This window comes from Cucurbita pepo, chromosome 9 (genome assembly GCF_057944985.1).
Source record: "Cucurbita pepo subsp. pepo isolate OVF chromosome 9, ASM5794498v1, whole genome shotgun sequence".
Lineage (NCBI taxonomy): Eukaryota > Viridiplantae > Streptophyta > Magnoliopsida > Cucurbitales > Cucurbitaceae > Cucurbita > Cucurbita pepo.
Genome location: NC_141806.1, coordinates 10015581 through 10034229, shown reverse-complemented (window position 1 = coordinate 10034229; position 18649 = coordinate 10015581). Strand labels below are relative to the sequence as shown.

General features: G+C 34.4%; 1 protein-coding gene across 1 annotated transcript; it reads right to left on the bottom strand.

The window, feature by feature from the left end:
* Positions 1-15772: 15772 nt before the first annotated feature.
* LOC147791285 (uncharacterized) lies at positions 15773-18378 on the bottom strand. Its single transcript, XM_087126760.1, has 5 exons — positions 17824-18378; positions 17597-17746; positions 17361-17474; positions 17155-17208; positions 15773-17072 (listed from the first exon to the last, which is right to left on the bottom strand). Exons 1-5 carry the CDS (start codon positions 18329-18331, stop codon positions 15901-15903), a joined length of 1998 nt encoding a protein of 665 aa, XP_086982886.1. The 5' UTR covers positions 18332-18378; the 3' UTR covers positions 15773-15900.
* Positions 18379-18649: the final 271 nt, after the last annotated feature.

Sequence of the window (18649 nt, the reverse complement as noted above, 5' to 3'; positions counted from 1 at the left end):
TAGATATCAAGACTAGAAATGGCTTTGTAGAGTCAATTTCTAATGTATTCTACATTCCTGATCTGAAGGCCAACTTACTTAGTATCGGTCAGTTACAAGAAAAGGGGTATGTGATCACATTCTAAAATGATGAATGTGAGATTTATGACTCCAAAAGAGGATCGATTGCTAAGATGAAGATGACCACCAACCGTTCCGTTGACGTTAAGTATCGTTGCCAGAAGTTTGATGGTGAAGAAAGAAGATATCAACTGGCTTTGGCATTTTAGGTATGGTCATCTACACTTCAAAGGATTAAAGACGTTGTCTTCAAATAAGATGGTGACTGGGTTGCTAGACATTACTCCTCCAACAGAAATTTGCGAGAGCTGTGTAGTAGCAAAGCATGAAAGAAATTCTTTTCCATCCGAAAAATCAAAAAGAGCTCAAGCAATTTTGGAGTTGATTCATTCAGACATATGTGGTCCAATCTCTCCAGCTTCAAATGGTAACAAGAAATATTTCATGACTCTCATCGATGACTTTAGTAGAAAAACATGGATTTACTTCTTGCATGCCAAATCAGAAGCCTTTGATTGCTTCAAGAAATTTTATGCTACTATGAAGACTGAAACTAGAGGAAGAGTGAAGGCTTTAAGAACTGACAGAGTGGAGAGTTTTGCTCTAACGAGTTTACAAAATTTTGTGAAGAGAAGGGCATAAGGAGGCAATTAACAGCAGCATATACACCACAACAAAATGGTGTGGCCTAAAGGAAAAACAGGACCATTCTCAACATAGTTCGAAGTTTACTAAATAAAGGAGAAGTCCCGAAGGAATTTTGGCCAGAAGCTGTCGTATGGTCCGTTCACATTCTCAACTGGAGCCTTACTTTTTCTGTTAGAGATATGACTCCACAAGAAGCATGGAGCGGAAAAAAGCCTGCAGTAGACCACTTTAGAATCTTTGGGTGCATAGCATATGCACACGTTCCTGATGAAAAAAGGAAGAAACTTGAGGACAAAATTTTGAAGTGTGTGTTCCTGGGAGTAAGCGAGACTTCTAAGGCATAAAAGCTCTATGATCCTTTGACAAGAAGGTGGTGGTAAGTCGTGATGTAATCTTTGACGAAAAGAAGACTTAAACATTTGAAGAAAAAATCATTGTGAATCAGCAGCAGATTCCTATACATCTTGAGGAAGCTGAAGCCCCTATTCAGCCTCACTATGAGCATGGAGAGAGCTCATCACAAGATCAACAAGAAGAACCAATAGAAGAAGATCATGATCATAATCAAAGAAATCCAAGAACAAGAAAGAGACCAAATTGGATGGCTGATTATGAGATGGACTATGACTCAAGTGATAGTGCTTATTTTGCATTCTTTATGGATAGTGATCCAATTGTCTATGAAGAAGCGGTAAAGGAGAAGAAATGGAAGGAAGCCATGGACAGTAAAATCAAATCCATAGAGAAGAATAAGACTTGGGAGCTCACTGGTCTTTCTTAGAGGGCAGAAAACAATCAGAGTAAAATGGGTTTTCAAAACCAAGTTGAATGAAAACGATGAGGTGGATAAGTACAAGGCGCATCTAGTTGCAAAAAGATACAAGCAGTAGTATGAAGTTGATTATAAGGAGGTATTTGCACCAGTGGCACGTCAAGATACTATAAGGCTTATAATTTCAATTGCAGCACAAAAATCATGGTCTATTTATCAACTTGATGTGAAATTGGCCTTCTTATATGGAGAGCTTCAAGAAGAGGTATATGTGGAGCAACCAGAAGGTTTTGTTCATGGAGAGTAGCGGTGTACATTCAACCCGGCAACCCGACAACCCGGACCAACCCAACCCGAACTATAAGGGTTGGATTGGGTTGGATTAGCGTTTCGGATAGGGTTGGGTTCATTTTTCTGGACCCGAATTAAATCGGTTCGGTTTCGGGTTCATGGGCAAAACTTTCGGGTTGACCCGAGCCAAATAAAATATATAAAATGTATTAAGAAATTTTTTGTAGTAATGGGTTTGCCAAACTGGTACTGAGTTTAGTTTAAGAACACTCACGCCCGAGTTTGATGTCTTAATTATGATTTATAACTAGGTTTAAGTTATTTTCTGTTGCAAATTTTTTTTAATAGTTTCTGTTATTATTCTGTTTATATTATTTTATTATTTTTAAAAATATGTTGTTTATCATATAATACAAAGGTTTAATTATGATTTATAACTACGTTTATATAATAGAAAGGTTTATTAATTATGATTTATAACTACGTTTAAGTTATTTTTTATTTGTTGCAACATTATTATATCACAATTTATATATACTTTTATTTTTGTTTAATAATTTAGGATCTAAGGTAAATTTTTTTTAATAGTTTCTGTTTTTTATTATTCTGTTTATATTATTTTATTATTTTTAAAAATATGTGGTTTATTATATAATACAAAGGTTTAATTATGATTGATAACTACGTTTATATAATAAAAAGGTTTATTAATTAGGATTTATAACTACGTTTAAGTTATTTTCTATTTGTTACAACATTATTATATCACAATTTATATATATTTTTTATTTTTTTTTAATAATGTAGGATCTAAGGCAAATATATAAATAAACATATTTCAATTAAAATATTTTTATATATTTTTTATTTTTGTTATATACAATCTCCTTCACTAATGTTTTTTATTGTTTATTTAATTTGATCATCTATCTTTGTATGTATTTTGTTACTTTAACCGATTCTAAAAAAATGTTGTATTTAGTTGGCTTTAGTTTTATGATAATGTTAAAGTTAATATATTAGAATTTGTTCTTTTTTATTGTTTTTTTTTTTTCAATAATTATAGATTGATTTGGGTTTGTTTGTCAACTTTTAATATATTAAGATGGTATCTGAATAATTATAAATGGTAGATAAATAAAATTTTTAAAAAAAATTTGAGGACCCAACTCGGACCCAACCTGAACCCAACCCGAAAATAGAGGGTTGGGTTGTGAAAAGTTTCGGGTTGGGTTGGGTCACCAATCCAACTAACCCGAACTTTTGGGTTGGGTCAAAAAAATCCCCCAACCCGGACCATGTACACCCCTAATGGAGAGCTTCATGAAACTGGTTAAAAACTCCACCCTAACCGAATGCAAATTGAATGCACTAGTAAATCATATGGATCTATGAACGACTTACCATATTTGATTCGTGGTCAAGCTAGAGTTTGAGAATTTAGTAACTTCCATTGGAAACACTGTCAAATAGGCTTTTCTCTTGGTATACCTTATCAAGTATAGCCCAAAACTAATGTTCCTATAACCATAACGGAAAGACATCACAACCCTTTCAACCCATTAGTAATATCAAGAATGGGCTTAACAAAATTCTCTTTAAAAAATTGGTATTATATAAGCATGGTGGATATCCTTAGATGCCATAAAACTTAGGATACTTGAAAATCAAACTTAAAATGACAGTGTTGAAACTTTAACTATAGTAATACCTTTTAACCAGGTTGACATTGCTAGGAAAAATTGATTGGTAATTTTCTACAACAGTTTGTTTATGTTGAGCTTCTTTAGTGCATTCGTGTACCTTAAGGAGGATTACCACAAAACTTCTAGTTGATTTAGAGACAATGTCTCACTCTAATCCTCATGCATCCCCCATCCAAATTCATCTTAAATCATGATTTCTTAAATTTAAGGTATCTTGACAATCTCATACTATAGTCCCTCTCCATATACCTCTAAAATTTTGACACGATAGTAATGTTTCATCCAAACTGTTGCTCGATACTTTTAAATTACCTTACAACTTCCATAATTGCGGTTGTATTATTATTATAATTTTCAACTCGTATTAAGGCATGAAAGTTTTCTACATCTCAGTACTTTCATTAAAGGCACTTCTGTCATTCACCAATCAATTTAAGTATACACGTTTTAAACTTGGATGGTCTTAACTCAATTTTTTTTTCTTACTGATACTTTAATTTCATCTTTACATACTTCAAAGTTATAAAATTTTCTTTCAAACACTACCACCTTTAATATCTACAACATACTATAAGATATTGTCATTTATCAAGCTTCCGGGGTCATTTTCATTTCATTTTAAATTACTTACACGTCAGTATACGTTGGTGCATTCCTTTCCAATCTATGGTCATCACACTAAGTAATTTATCTATATTCGAGACGTCTAACCGAAGCATATGACATTCCGTAGCAAAATTATTTCCACGCATACACTAACCTTTGGTAGCTTACTAAAACTATAGTTACTCATTCACAGCAACAATCTCAGTAAATCTAAACATCATCAATACAACAATTTACATTCACATTCCATGCAAGGTAAAACATAACGTATTCTAATTTATAATAAATATAGAATTAAGCTAACATGAATACAGTAAATTATAAGACAATCAATAGAGTAAAAATCCAATTATGAGTTATATTTTATAATGACCAAGCAATAACAATATACATAATCAACGACTTTTCAATTTCTTATCTTATGCAAGACATACATGACGGAGACGGGGCATCGACGGTGGGACCATTGAACATGTCAAGCCTACATCGTAGGCTAGTCTACAAGATCTATAACCTGATTCTAATACCAACTGTAACAACCCAAAATTTTCTACTTAATTTAAGGTCGCTACTGTATACGTACCATAAACATTGAATGCAGAAGACTTCATTTAAATTCCATAAAACATAACCTTTATCTTAAAACACAGTCATGGACTTACGTCTTTTGAAAACATTTTTAAAACGACACAACAAAAGACCCGAAATAAAATAATTAAGCGTTTAAGTTTAAAACATCCTATTCTAGCCTAAGTCTAAGAAAATAAATACCACTATCCTATGCATGTGCCATGGTCTTGAGTTGCGATGCCGTCGTCAGCCGTACATGAATGTCTTGCCTTAGCCTGAAAAATGTAGTAGCACATGGCTTGAGTATTTAAAGAAATACTCAGTAAGTGACCCCACTATTGGGGTTAAATGCAACAATCACATGCAATGAAATGATGGGACCTATCTTTCATTCTGTTTTCCCTACGGTGCTGTCCTAACGGGTAATTTTGGACGTGTACCATATACTCTACACACAGCCCATACGTGCGAGTATGGGCTCACCAGCTAGTTCGCACACCGCTGTGCCACTTTCCTTATCCGGTGGGCATACTCTGGGAACCCCTTAGGCCGGACACCCGCTAGAACTAGTAACCGTCAAGGCAGTGCTATACAAATCATAATGATCGTTGTCCTGCCATTGGATGTACGCGTCCGTACCCTCGTAATGGGATAGGGGTATCCCCCAAAATGCATGAGCACACATAATGCATGAGGTCCCAAAACTTTTCTATTTTCATTATCCTTTAATACAACCCCGCTAGCATTATGAACATATCATATCATTTTTCATATCGTTTAAGATATCGTTCATCATTCATGTCATATCGTTTCTCATTCTTCAGTTCTCAAATTATACATAATTCTAACGAGATTATATTTCATGTCATTTATCGTAATTCATGTCATTCATACATGCTGTATACATACAATTTAAAAAACATAACATAACGCTCCATGCTTTTAACATGTCATTTCATAATGTGCAATTCATACAACCATTACCTCAATGGTCACACAAAACAATCTAAACATGACACATCACATCACAATATATCGTATCATAAACATTGAATATCGTAAACACTTCGTAGTCATATCGTTCCCTAACTTATCATAGCCTTAACGTTCTTATACCTATCACAGTCATATCATTACGTGAACGTACCTTAGTCATATCATTATAGGAATGTATCCTAACGCTATCGTTCTATCAATCTATCACAAACCTATCCCTTTCTATCCATAACCTAACCGTATTCTTTCATCAATCTCTCCTATCCATAGCACTCCAGTATGTAACCTAACCTTAACGTTTCATGAACGTATCTTACTCCTATCGTTACATTTCATTTTGTGCATCCTTCTTGTATCCTATCTCAATCATATCCTTGAACACATCGTACCATAATTATTATCGTACAATCCACACATTATAACATAACATAAACATAATATAAGCATACCAATTCACAGAAAATTCACACATATCAGTATATATGACACGTGTAGAACCATAGGCACGTGTCAACATCAAATATAACCATGCCGATAGTAAGGCCACTTACCTGGTTAGCTTAAGTTGTTGTCACGTATATATCCTTAATGAAAGTTCGATTCCGTCTTTTGAAATCCAAGTCAACCTATGTGAGTCCATGACATCAGTTTCATGTTTGACTCTAAAATTATTTATCTAATTTACATGGTTAAAATTATGATATTTCCGGTTAGACAAAATTTAATGGAGTTCCATGCCCTCTGTTATTTCCTGTTTTATTTTTAAATTTTGTTCAACAAATCTTCCTTCAATCTTCCCTTCTCCCTCTTTGTAATTATTTTCATTCTGTAAATAGATTTTCAATTCTGTAAACATTTTCAATTCTGTAAATAAGATATTACTCTAACTCTATATTTATTTTTATTCTGTAAATGGATATGATTGACCAATTTTAATTGATTGTTTGGCTACTATTTTATAGATTTATGGATCTGCCAACTAAAATTTTATTGATTCTAACCTTATTTCGTGTAACTTCAATGCTAACAAAAAAATTCAATTAATTGAATATGGGATCTCATTATTACATATCTGGTAAAATATGAAGAAGATTTGATCCTAAATTAATTTAGTATAACCATAACTATAAAGGAAAAAGGAAATATGAGATAGGATTTTAGGTAATAACAAACCAAAATCTCTAGTAAATCTGCATCATATCCTTAGTTGAAAGACCATTTTACTCTTTCTCAAATCTGACATTTTTTTTTTTTTTTGTTTATTTTTTGATCAACTGTGATATTGTGGGGTTGAGAAAGAGGATGTCGTTAGGATGAGAGATTAGTGGAGAGAGGTGATAAATTTTATTTTTATTTTTAGTTTTAAATAATCCTTTTTAGTTATTTATTTATGAATTATTATTATTATTATTATTATTATTATTTTAACGAATATATTTTTTTTATAATTTTTTTTATTTGTTTATTTATTATTATTATTAATTTTTTTTTTGGGCTATTACACGTCATGTATGCGGTTAGTACGATAAGTCGTTACATGGAGCATCCAACGAAAAAACATCTCAATGCAACAAGAAGGATACTTCGTTATGTGAGAGAAACTTTTGATTTGTGGGTATTTTACAAGAAAGAAGATGATTCGAAGATGGTTGGCTATACAGATAGCGACTATGCAGGTGGTATAGATGATCGTAAAACTACTTCAGGAAGTATTTTCATGATGAGTTCAGGAGCTATTTGCTGGTCTTCAAAGAAGCAACCTATTGTAACACTCTCAACTACAGAAGCAGAATTTGTGGCAGCAGTAGCATGCTCGTGCCAAGAAATTTGGCACGAGCAGGATAAGTCGTTACATAGAGCATCCAACGGAAAAACATCTCAATGCAACAAGAAGGATACTTCGTTATGTGAGAGGAACTTTTAATTTGGGGGTATTCTACAAGAAAGGAGATTGAGATTACCTATGGGTCTGACACAGCTTGCTTCGCTCCTTCCCCTGATTCGAAGATGGTTGGCTATATAGATAGCGACTATGCAGGTGATATAGATGATCGTAAAAGTACTTCAGGAAGTATTTTCATGATGAGTTCAGGAGCTATTTGTTGGTCTTCAAAGAAGCAACCTATTGTAACACTCTCAACTACAGAAGCAGAATTTGTGGCAGTAGTAGCATGCTCGTGCCAAGCAATTTGGTTAAGAAAAATGCTTGAAATTCTTAATCAGAAGCAATCAGGTACGACGGTTATATATTGTGATAATATGTTAACTATTAAGTTGTCTAAAAATTCTGTGTTGCATGGAAGGAGTAAGCACATCGATGCTCGCTTTCATTTCTTGCGTGATTTGTGTAAAGAAGACATTATTGAACTCAATTTTTGCCGAAGTGATAAACAAATCGCAGACCTATTCACAACGCCCTTGAAACAACCATTGTTCGAGAAGCTTAGAAGAAAGATGGGGATGTGCAGAATCCAAGATGTATATCAAGAAAATGAAGTGAAGTCCTAAACTGATTTCTGCAAAATTCAGTTTAAGGGAGGGTGTTGAAGGGTCACTAGTAGATACATGATGTATTGAAGGGTCACTAGTAGATACATGATGTGTTGAAAGGTCACTAGTAGATACATGTATAAATGGATACATGTGTTGAAGGATCACACTTGTACATGTATAAGTAAATGTATGAATAGATTCATTAGTTCCTAATTAAATAGGGGCATGTTTTTTTGGATAATGGATGGTAATGGGGAATGTCCCAAATTACCTATATATTTATATGTATGTTGGCATTGGTGAAAGCATAGAAAATCAAACCAACATTCCTTCCTTCTTTTCTCTCAAAGAATTCTACCAAATTTCTCTGTTGTCACCCCAACAAAAAGTGTGCTGTGTGCTTTTTATTTATGTTTCCACGGTTAATAATGAATGCTTTTTATTTATGTTTCCACGGTTAATAATGAAATTTGATTTAAGATGTAAAGATTTTTCTGAAATATATTTTTTTCCTATATTGTTATGACATATGAGTTAGATATCCATAAATCAATTAATATTTGTTTCCTTATTTTTTCCTTATTTTTAGGGTAGATTAATAATATATCGAAAATATATTTTTTCTTTATTTTCGAAAGTAAATTGTTAGATGGTATCTTATTTAAAGAACATTAATGAAAATTGTACTTTCAATCTAACTTCTATTTCTCATTTTTAACATGGTATCATAGCAATACAAGTCAATCAGTGAATCAATCGTGGATATCGATCATTTGCAAATATGACCGATGCTTCTCAACTGAATATAGAAGAACAGTTACCTAATTCCTTTCCCAATTAATCTTATGAGTAGTTACAACAAACCGCACCAGTCTTATCTGCACTCAATCATCCTCTTTCTGGTAATTCTGACAGTTACATCAATACTCCCGGTTTGTTTCAAGTATATGCAATATCCATTAACTCTACTAGTTCTAATTCACGGATTCTCGATAGTGGAGCTATGAATCATATAATATCCAAAACTTTTGTTATGACTAAACCAAAGTCTCCAAATCATGTCTAAACTAAATTTTGTTAATGGAGGGACAACACATGTGTCACATACTGGCAATGTTTCCTTTAATCCTGACTTTAAATTAAACAATATTTTATGTGTGGTTTCATTCAATTTAAACCTAATGTTCATAAGCAAACTTACCAATGACTTGAAATGTTGTGTCACCTTCTATCTTGATTATTGTATTATACCGGACTTGACTACGGGAAGATGATTAGCTCGGGTAAACAATTTGGAGGTCTCTATCATATTTCTTTATCTCCAATAAAACTTTCAGAAAATCAAGTATCTCAGTCATCTGATTTGTAGCATCTACGCCTAGGTCATCCTTAATTTTTTCGATCAATTGCATCTTGATAATACTACTTTTTCTCATAACTATAGTATTTGCCCATTAGCAAATCAAACTAGGTTGTCTTTTCCAAGAATCTCAATAACAACGCATTCTGCCTTTGATCCGGCCATGCAACTATTTATTGAATATAAAGAATAGATCAAGATAGCAATGAACAAGAGGTACCCTACAAAAGAAAAAAAAAATCTCTTTAAGTATAGGAGCAAAAAAAAGACAATGTTTCAAAATTTTCCAATAAGTTTCAATGTGGTAGTTATGAATGATTGTGAGGTCTTTTGACTCACTAATGCCCACAACTTGTATAATTTTGATGAACTAGATCTTCGAGGAGGTTCTTAAACTAGTTTGTAATAGTCTAAATAAATTTTAAAGGGAGTAATAGGATAAAACCTAAAGTGAACCTGATGTTCTATATAATGAGCATTACACAAAGCTCTCAGAGTATGAGTCGTTGATGAACAAAAATATTTTTCTTGGGCACTGAATGTTACAGAATGTGGTCTAGTGAACATTTTAAACAAGGAACATTTTGTAGTTTGTCTAAGCCACTAGTGAGGTCGTGCAAAAGGTTAGGATGAGGATGCGTACAATCTGGAGTAGAAAAAATAAAAAGTTACATTGATGTAATACGTAAAGGCCTAGTGTTTGAAGTAGGCAACAAGGTATGCTTGAAGGTGGCCTCGATGAATGGCATACTAAGGTTTAGATGAAACTGCAAGCTAAGTCCATGCTTCATTGGACCTTTCAACATTCTAAATTGGATCGGACCAGTGGCGGACAAATTAGCCTTACCACAGTCCCTCTTTGCAATATATAACATATGCGACGTAATCATACTTCACAAATACTTGGATGACTTGACTCACATCATAGATTACGAGTCCTTATAAATAGACGATAGCCTAAGTTACGAGAAAAGACTAATAAGAAATTTAGCCCAAGAAGTGAAGGTCTTCTATACTAGGAAAATGGTCTTTACAAAACCATCAAGCGGAAGAAACTATGTAAAAACAAAAGAAAAAGATGAGATAGAAATATCTCGAGTAATTCCAAGATTAAGACACTTTTGAGGAAGAAATTTTGTTTTAGGTGTGTATGATGTAATAACCAAAAAATGGAAGGAAGTTGTCCCACATTGCTTATGTTTAAAAGTGGGTAGTTGGGCTCCACTAAAATGGAGGTCCCTTGCTTCCTTTCATCCTGCTTGAATGGTTCGAAGCCATTCAAAAAATACATTTTATTATGCTCCATGTCAGCATTTTGGCTGATCCGGCTTGGGTCTGATACGTTCAGACCCTTTTCTACTAGTGTCAACTCTTCAGAATTGTTTAAGGTTATTCCAATGACGTTTTAGCTGGTTTAAATGATACGTTCAGACCCTTTTCTACTAGTGTCAACTCTTCAGAATTGTTTAAGGTTATTCCTATGACGTTTTAGCTGGTTTAAATTTTTGAAGCCTAAGTTCAAATTATTTTATGCAAAATTAGGGTTAGCTAGTTTTAATTATTTAGAGTAAGTTTAATTTATTTTATGAAAAATTAGGTTAGTCAATTGTTATATTAAAATTCTAATTTATGATTGTGGGACTCTCGATGTACAATTAAATTTTAGAGAACAGCTTTAAGCTAACATCAAGGGATCATAGTAGCTTCGACCTAGGCAAACCAAGTAAGTGACTGTACTATTAGCTCGGTCAAAAGAATTGTCTTAGGTATGAAGAAATGTGCCTAGTGACCCCTACACATGTCATGCATTTGTTATGATGTGTTATGATGACATGTTAAGTTATGTTGATAGGTTATATTATGATGATATGATAGGTTATATTATGATGATATGATATGTTATGATACTGTGATATGTAATGATGAGGTGATATGTTATGATAATATGAGATGCATGACGATATGATAAATTATGACGACATCTCATGTTACGAGGATATGTATGTATGAGATGCCAATGTTGCACTATGACATGAAAATTCTTGGCAATGAAATGTATGACATGCTATGATATATATGGCAATGAAGAGTTTTCTAACGCATAACCCGTAAGTACTGTTATGAATGATGTAATGTATGAAAACTTATGCATGCATATTATCTAAGGTAATATGTGAGGAACTCATGCATATTGTATGTTCACTTACATCGGGATATTTTCTTGTTTATGATGAGTATGGACGCATACACTATGAGGATGATCACAATCATGCTTGACATGATACACGATGATCATTGTACCTCCAGACGTCCAGCTACTGTCAACTAGCCCGACCATGCCGGCCCAAAAGGTATGCGAGCATGCCTGGTGGACCCACGTTCACACGTGTGGGCCGTGTGTAGAGAAGTACTACACATTCATCTTGTCAAGACTGAAGGCCACCTAAGAGACTATGATTTTAAATAATAGGTCACTATTTATGATTGCATATGTTTGTATTCTTTTGACTCCAATAGTAGGGTCAATTACTAAGTATTTCCTAACATAATCAAGCCATATGCTACTTTTATATTTTAGGTAAAGACAAGGCACCTTTGTAAGGTTGACGGTGACATCGCAACAAATAAAATTTGCATAGGATAGTTATCTTTATTTTTTTTAGATATTAGGTTAGTATAGGGTATTGTTATTTAAATATTTTCCTCGGTTTTATTTTCATTTACTTTGAATATTCCTTTTATATTGTTTTAAGATCCTTTCGTAAATGTATAAGTCCATGACATCGTTTTATGAAGTTGTTTTAAATAAATGTTTCTGCATAAAGAAGTTATGTCATGCATGTAGTAGCGATTCTAGGCCATTAGAAAATTAGGGTCGTTACAATTTATTTATATTTCCCTCGACTAAAGGAGTAGAGACACGAAAGAAAAGAAAATAGATTATGATTATTATTACTACTACTACGGATTAGAGTAGTCGCTGTTATGAGACTAGTAGTTTTGTATAATTGGATATATAAGAGAGAAATTGTAACGATTCTAATTTTTTTACTAACCTAAAGTTGCTACCATATGCATGACGTACCTTCTTATGCGGAAACATTCATTTAAAACGACTCCATAAAACAATGTCATGACCTTACATGTTTAAGAAAGGGTCTTAAAATCGTACAAATTAAATATTAAAATAAACATAGGTAAATATAAAAATATTAATACCCTATACTAACCTAAGATCTATGAAATTAAATGGAACTACCCTATGCAAGTTCCATGGTCTTTAATTGCGATGTCGCCATCAACGGTACAAAGCTGCCTTACCTTTACCTGAAATATAAAAGTAGTACATGACTGGAGTAATTTAAGAAAGACTCAGTAGTTGACCCCATTGTTGGAGTCAAGAGAATGAAACACATGCAATCATGATTAGGGACCTACCATTTAAAATCATCATAGAGGTGGCCTCTAGTCTAGACAAATAGGATGTGTAGTACTTCCCTACACACGACCCACACGCGTGAGCATGAACCCACTAGGCTGGCTCGCACACCCCCTAGGCCTGCATGGTCAGGCTAGTTGGCTGTAGTCGGACGTTTGGAGGTACAACAAACTCTCGTATATCATGTAAAGCATGACGATGGTGATCATCATCATAATGCACACGTCTGTACTCATCATAAAATGGAAATTACCCCGATATAAATGAACATATAATGTGCATGAGGTCCCTATACTTTTCATCTTAAATCGTTAATTCGACACAACCTTACACATCCTTCACATATTACCCTTGGTAACATGTATGCATAAGCTTAGGAGTTGTGTATCAGAAAACCCTTCTTTATCATAATGCAACATGACATGCACATCATCGTAACAGGAGGTATTATCATACTATGTCTTATCATCATCATACATCTCAGGTAATCATGCCATAATGCACGATCATCATAATGTATCATAACATCATAATACATTACATCATCATAACATAATATATCATCATAACATATCATATCATAGCAAATCACATCATTATAACATATTACGTCATCATAGTACATCATATCAACATACATGACATGTGCAAGGGCCACTGGGCACATGTCATCATACATAAGAGAAGTCTTCTGACCGATTCAAAAGTACGATAATTTACTTTGTTGGCCTAGGCCGAAGCTACTACGACTTCTTGATGCTAGCTTAACGCTGCTCTCTGAAATTTTATTATGTCTAAAGAGTCCAACAATCATAAATTAAAATTCTACTATGGGAATTAACTCACTTGATTTTGCATAAAATAATTTATACTTACTCCTAATAATATAAACTAGATAAAAGGTAGTCGTACTAATCTTAAACGCTTCCAAAGAGGTTAAACTAATAGAAAATAGTTTGAGCATTTCAGACCCAAGCCGGATCAGCCGAAATGTCATTCTAGAGCCGTCAAAAAGTGTATTCTCCGATCGGCTTCAAACCGTTCAAGTGGAATGATAGAAGGTAAAATGAAGTAAGGAACCTCCCTTCTATATTGAAGTCCAACTCCCCACTTCTTAATCAATGTGGGACAATTTCCCTTTTTTTTCTCTCTAATTTTTTGGTTAATACATAAATTTTGAATGTACCTCACTTTTTTATTTTTTTTCTTTTTCCACTCTCAACCAAATATAAAAGATTTGTTCCTATAAATTCATCAGATTAAGATGAATACTTCAACCAAATATAATAAGATTTGTTCCTATAAATTCATCAGATTAAGATGAATACTTTTTGTGAAGGAATCGAGAGTTGAAAGAGGCCAGACCTCGAGATCTCTTTTGAGGTTAATTGAACTTAAAATCGTTGAGTTTTAGGAACTAAATCATTCTCCTAATGCAAATTAGATGTGGTTCTTGAGTCATTAATTTCACCTCTATGAGTACAAGATTTCTCAAGAAGGCATCGGGAGACGAAAAGTCATGACACATATAATGAACACTTGTTAAGAGTTCTTGGTAAGAAGGTGAATTGTTAATTTTTCAGCACTGATATCTTCTTCGAGAGTATATGGAAATTCATAAATTTTGCATCAATAATTTTTTCTAGTATAGATCAACATGTTTGATGAACTCAGGTGGAACTGAGTTTAAAATCAACCAAACAAGAAAATACTAAAGGTTGAGCAGGGGAGGAAGGGGATGTTGACCATTGGTCAACAGTCAACCCAATTCTTTGACTTTTCACTATTTAAAATGTATTTTAGATTTCCAAAATAGGACTTTGGATCCGTTTTCACCATGCATTCTTCTTTTGACTCAAGTGAAGACGTAATTAAGGAGTTTAAGTGAATTTTGAGCTTGAAGAAAGGAGAAAACTAAGATTTTATGCATCCTTAATGTTGAACGTAGCCATTTTAGATTCTTTATTCAAGTATGTCCGTAGGATTTATTTTGTTAAGTATTTTTAAGTTAGAAATGACGCCGTATATTAATATAGACATAACTAGCCTAAAGATTCTCGAATTGTAACGGTTAGATTACATTTAGAGAGATTGTGAACTACGGATTATTCTAGTATGCAAGATGAGATTCTGCTAGGAGAGTTAGCTTGTTTATACATTGAATGTATGAGTTAGAGTCATTTCTCGACTTCCCATGCTTTATATGATAAAACAAGCTACTTTTTTTTTAGAGATTAGATGTTAGGATCGCACAACAACGCACATAATCAATCTAGATGAACACAAAGAACAATAGAGAGAAAATGCAAGGAGAAATATTAGCTAAAGATTTTGTATGGATTACTCCAATTATATGCATTAAGAGAGAATAAAGTAAGTACACTTTGAGAGCTGTCTAATGAGGTATATATATGGTTTCAATTTACTAAATATAGCTTTATTAAAGGTTTACTAAATATCTACCATATATCAATTTTTACTAAATATCCTAGGTATATCTTTACAAAAATATTATCATATATATCTCTATAGATCTTTACGAATATCTACCATATATATTTGTACGAGATCTTTACTACAAATAGGCATCAGACTCCATATCCCAATAATCTCCCACTTAGATACTAATTTAATCAACAAAATATCATCAACATAAATAAGAACTACGATGAAAGAAATATCTCTACTCTTAAATAGGCAGATAAGCAGATAAGGCTTGTGCTATCTGTTGTAGTTGCTCATAATATTAATTTGGAATGGAATTAGGTGATTGTCCTTCTATATTCAATTGAAAAGCATAAGCCACGTTTGCAAATGATTGATATCCACTATTGATACATTGATTGACTTGTATTGCCCTTATGTGGAACAAACTTGAGATTTATTAAGGTAGTACAGGTAATTAAGGTAAGAAAAGGAAGTAGTTTGTTATAAGAGCTCCCAAAGGCAGGCATGAAAATCAGGTAGACTTGTTGCTTAAAACTTTGGAAGGAATCTCAACAAACATGGTGAGGAAACCCATGGGTAGCAACTTCCAAACAAATCGTAGACTCTTCCGAACACTTCTCTCCAGCTCCAGCAACAGCGACAACTTCATTACTACAAAAATGGTTATTGGAGCAAGTGTGACCAAATACAAAAGGCATTCCGCCCATACCATGTTGGTCGATTTCAGTGTGAGCACGACGGCCACAGCGAACGCAATCATCGTGCTCGCCACCGACAAGAACAGCAGATTGAATCCGAAGGACAATTGAATTGGCAATTCTTGTCGAAAAGCATCGATCTCAAAAGGGGAGGTCAAGATCAAGAGAAACAGAACCAAGGAGGAGAGCGATGAGATGAGGGAGGCGATGTCTAAGGCGGTGAACAACATGTAGATAGGGTCAGAGAGGAGAACCGGAGAGCCAGTTTTGGAGTTGAGTCCACCGGGGACAGTGAAGGCAGCGGCGAAGGCGACAGTGGCCATGAGGACAGCAACAGCAGAGCAAGACTCGGAGGTTTTCTTGATCCATTCTTTGCCCTTATCAAGCATATCCTTGTGTGTTTCTTCGAAGAACTCACGGGGTTTCCGACCGTCTTTGCTATAATGCATGTTGTAAAGGAGCGGAAGCACTTTGTGGACGCGATCCAACCAATCCAGCTCTTGTTGAAGTTGTATTGCTGGACCATGGGCAGATTGAGAGAGGAAATTAGTGATTCCAACATGGTGCAGTACGGTGTAGCCCAACAGGTCAATCCTCCTGGCCAGTCTGTGCACGAGAAGATCTCTGGTTTTAATCCATTCAAAGATCTTGAGTTGTCGGTGTGCAATGATGACATGTAGAATGTTTCTGTCTTGTCTCGTCACGTAGTCCACAGCCTGTGGGTGGGCTTCCACGATCCTTTCAACCACTTCTAGTATTCCCCTGGCTGCGGCTAGTAACAGTGGCGTCTCTTGGTGGTCCATGTATTCAATATTACTATCGTCCATAGGTTGTTTTGCCTTTTCTGATAGGTCCGTTCGATCGCTGACGGGCTTCTGCTTTTCCTGGTAATATGACAAATCTATGTCCGCTAGCATTTCCGTGATTTTTAGAATTAATTTATGTTTTTGCTTTTTCTTGTATAGCTCTCTGCATTCAAGCCACCCTGTGTTTTACAAGTCTCATCATTAACATTTTTATTATATTATTTCTTAAAAAAACATGTTTTAGAGTTACAGAAACAACACCTTGCATCAGGAATCTCCCGAACATCCCCATCAAATTATGTCTAAGGTATTCACCTGCCACGCGCAAACACTCCTTTAGTACTCGTGCACAAACAAAAAGGTTAGTAATCACGACTCTCATACCTTTTTTCTGCGAACGCGGAACTTCAAAAATATTTATTAAGAGTAAATACTTGAAAACAAAAAGAAGAAAAAAGAGAACTTACCAAAACTTTCATCTTCCGAGTCCAATCCGGCTTCTAAATCTTCAATATTTCTCGCTTGGCCAAATTTAAAAAATTTAGGAAATTTAAAATTGTAAGTATTGTCCATGGGAATCCCTGTAATGTGATAAGAAAAAAAATAATAATAATAAAAAAAGTAAAAAAAAAAAAATGAAATGAAATATAATTTTTAAAATTTTTAATCATAGTTGAGAAAAGAGAAGGAAGAACATTGTTACAATCATAGATCAATTCGGCCCAAAATCCCTTGACGTATCCACTCTCAAAAATGTGTGGCATATTGGCCAGCACGTGGAGAGCCGTCTGCTTTTTTGAATCCCTCATCTCCAACAGTGACTTGTCGAAATCCAGCAGCATCATAACCATCTCTGCAATAAAAACATTGAATTAGGCATTAAAGCTTTGAATTAGCTTCAATTATGGTAACAAAAACTTAGACACTAACCAAAGTTCTCGCTTTGAATGGCTTCATGAATGATTGGAGTACCCTTTGCCATCCAATTTCGGGGAGATCGAGAGTAATAATCTTCACATTCATTCAAAATATATTCAACGATCTGAAGTTGCCCATATCTGGCTGCCCTATACAAAGGCGTTTCACCCCGACTGTTCAACTCCAACAAATCCTCCTTCCTGAACTCAACCAAAAGCTTGAAAGCATCCAAATTCCCCGCAGTGGCAGCTTCATGTAGAGGTGTGTTTTCAGCGGAGCTCTTCCAATGCTCTGTGTAATCCATCTCTCCACTGTTATTGATCGGCAACACTAACTGCTCAAGAATTGTTTTTAAAGGTTCTTCCTTTCCACTGTACACTGCCAAATGCAACGCCGTCTCTCCACTGTTATTGATCGGCAACACTAACTGCCTCGCACCCTTACATACCTTGTCCAGATTCTTCCATTCTCCCCTCAACGCTAGCTTGTATAACTGTTTTTTCTCATCGTACAGATCCATATCTTGTTTGGGTTTTAGTTTCTTGTTTTGTTGAAGGACACCTCAAATCTATTTTATATATATATATCTTTCTTTTCTTGTTCCGGTCATAAAGTTTGTATTCTTTTTCTCTAATCGCTTTGACAATCATGTAACATAATAAAGTAAAAGTAAGCACAGTTGCTTCCATTTCTTATACAGAACTTGTTCCTTCTTCAAACCCTTTCGTCTTCGCCTCTTCTTCCACACTACTACTCCCTACCACTTTTACTGCCTTAAACATAAAACTTCTCCCTATACTATCTTTTTATCTATTTCCTAATTTCATTTCTCAAGAAA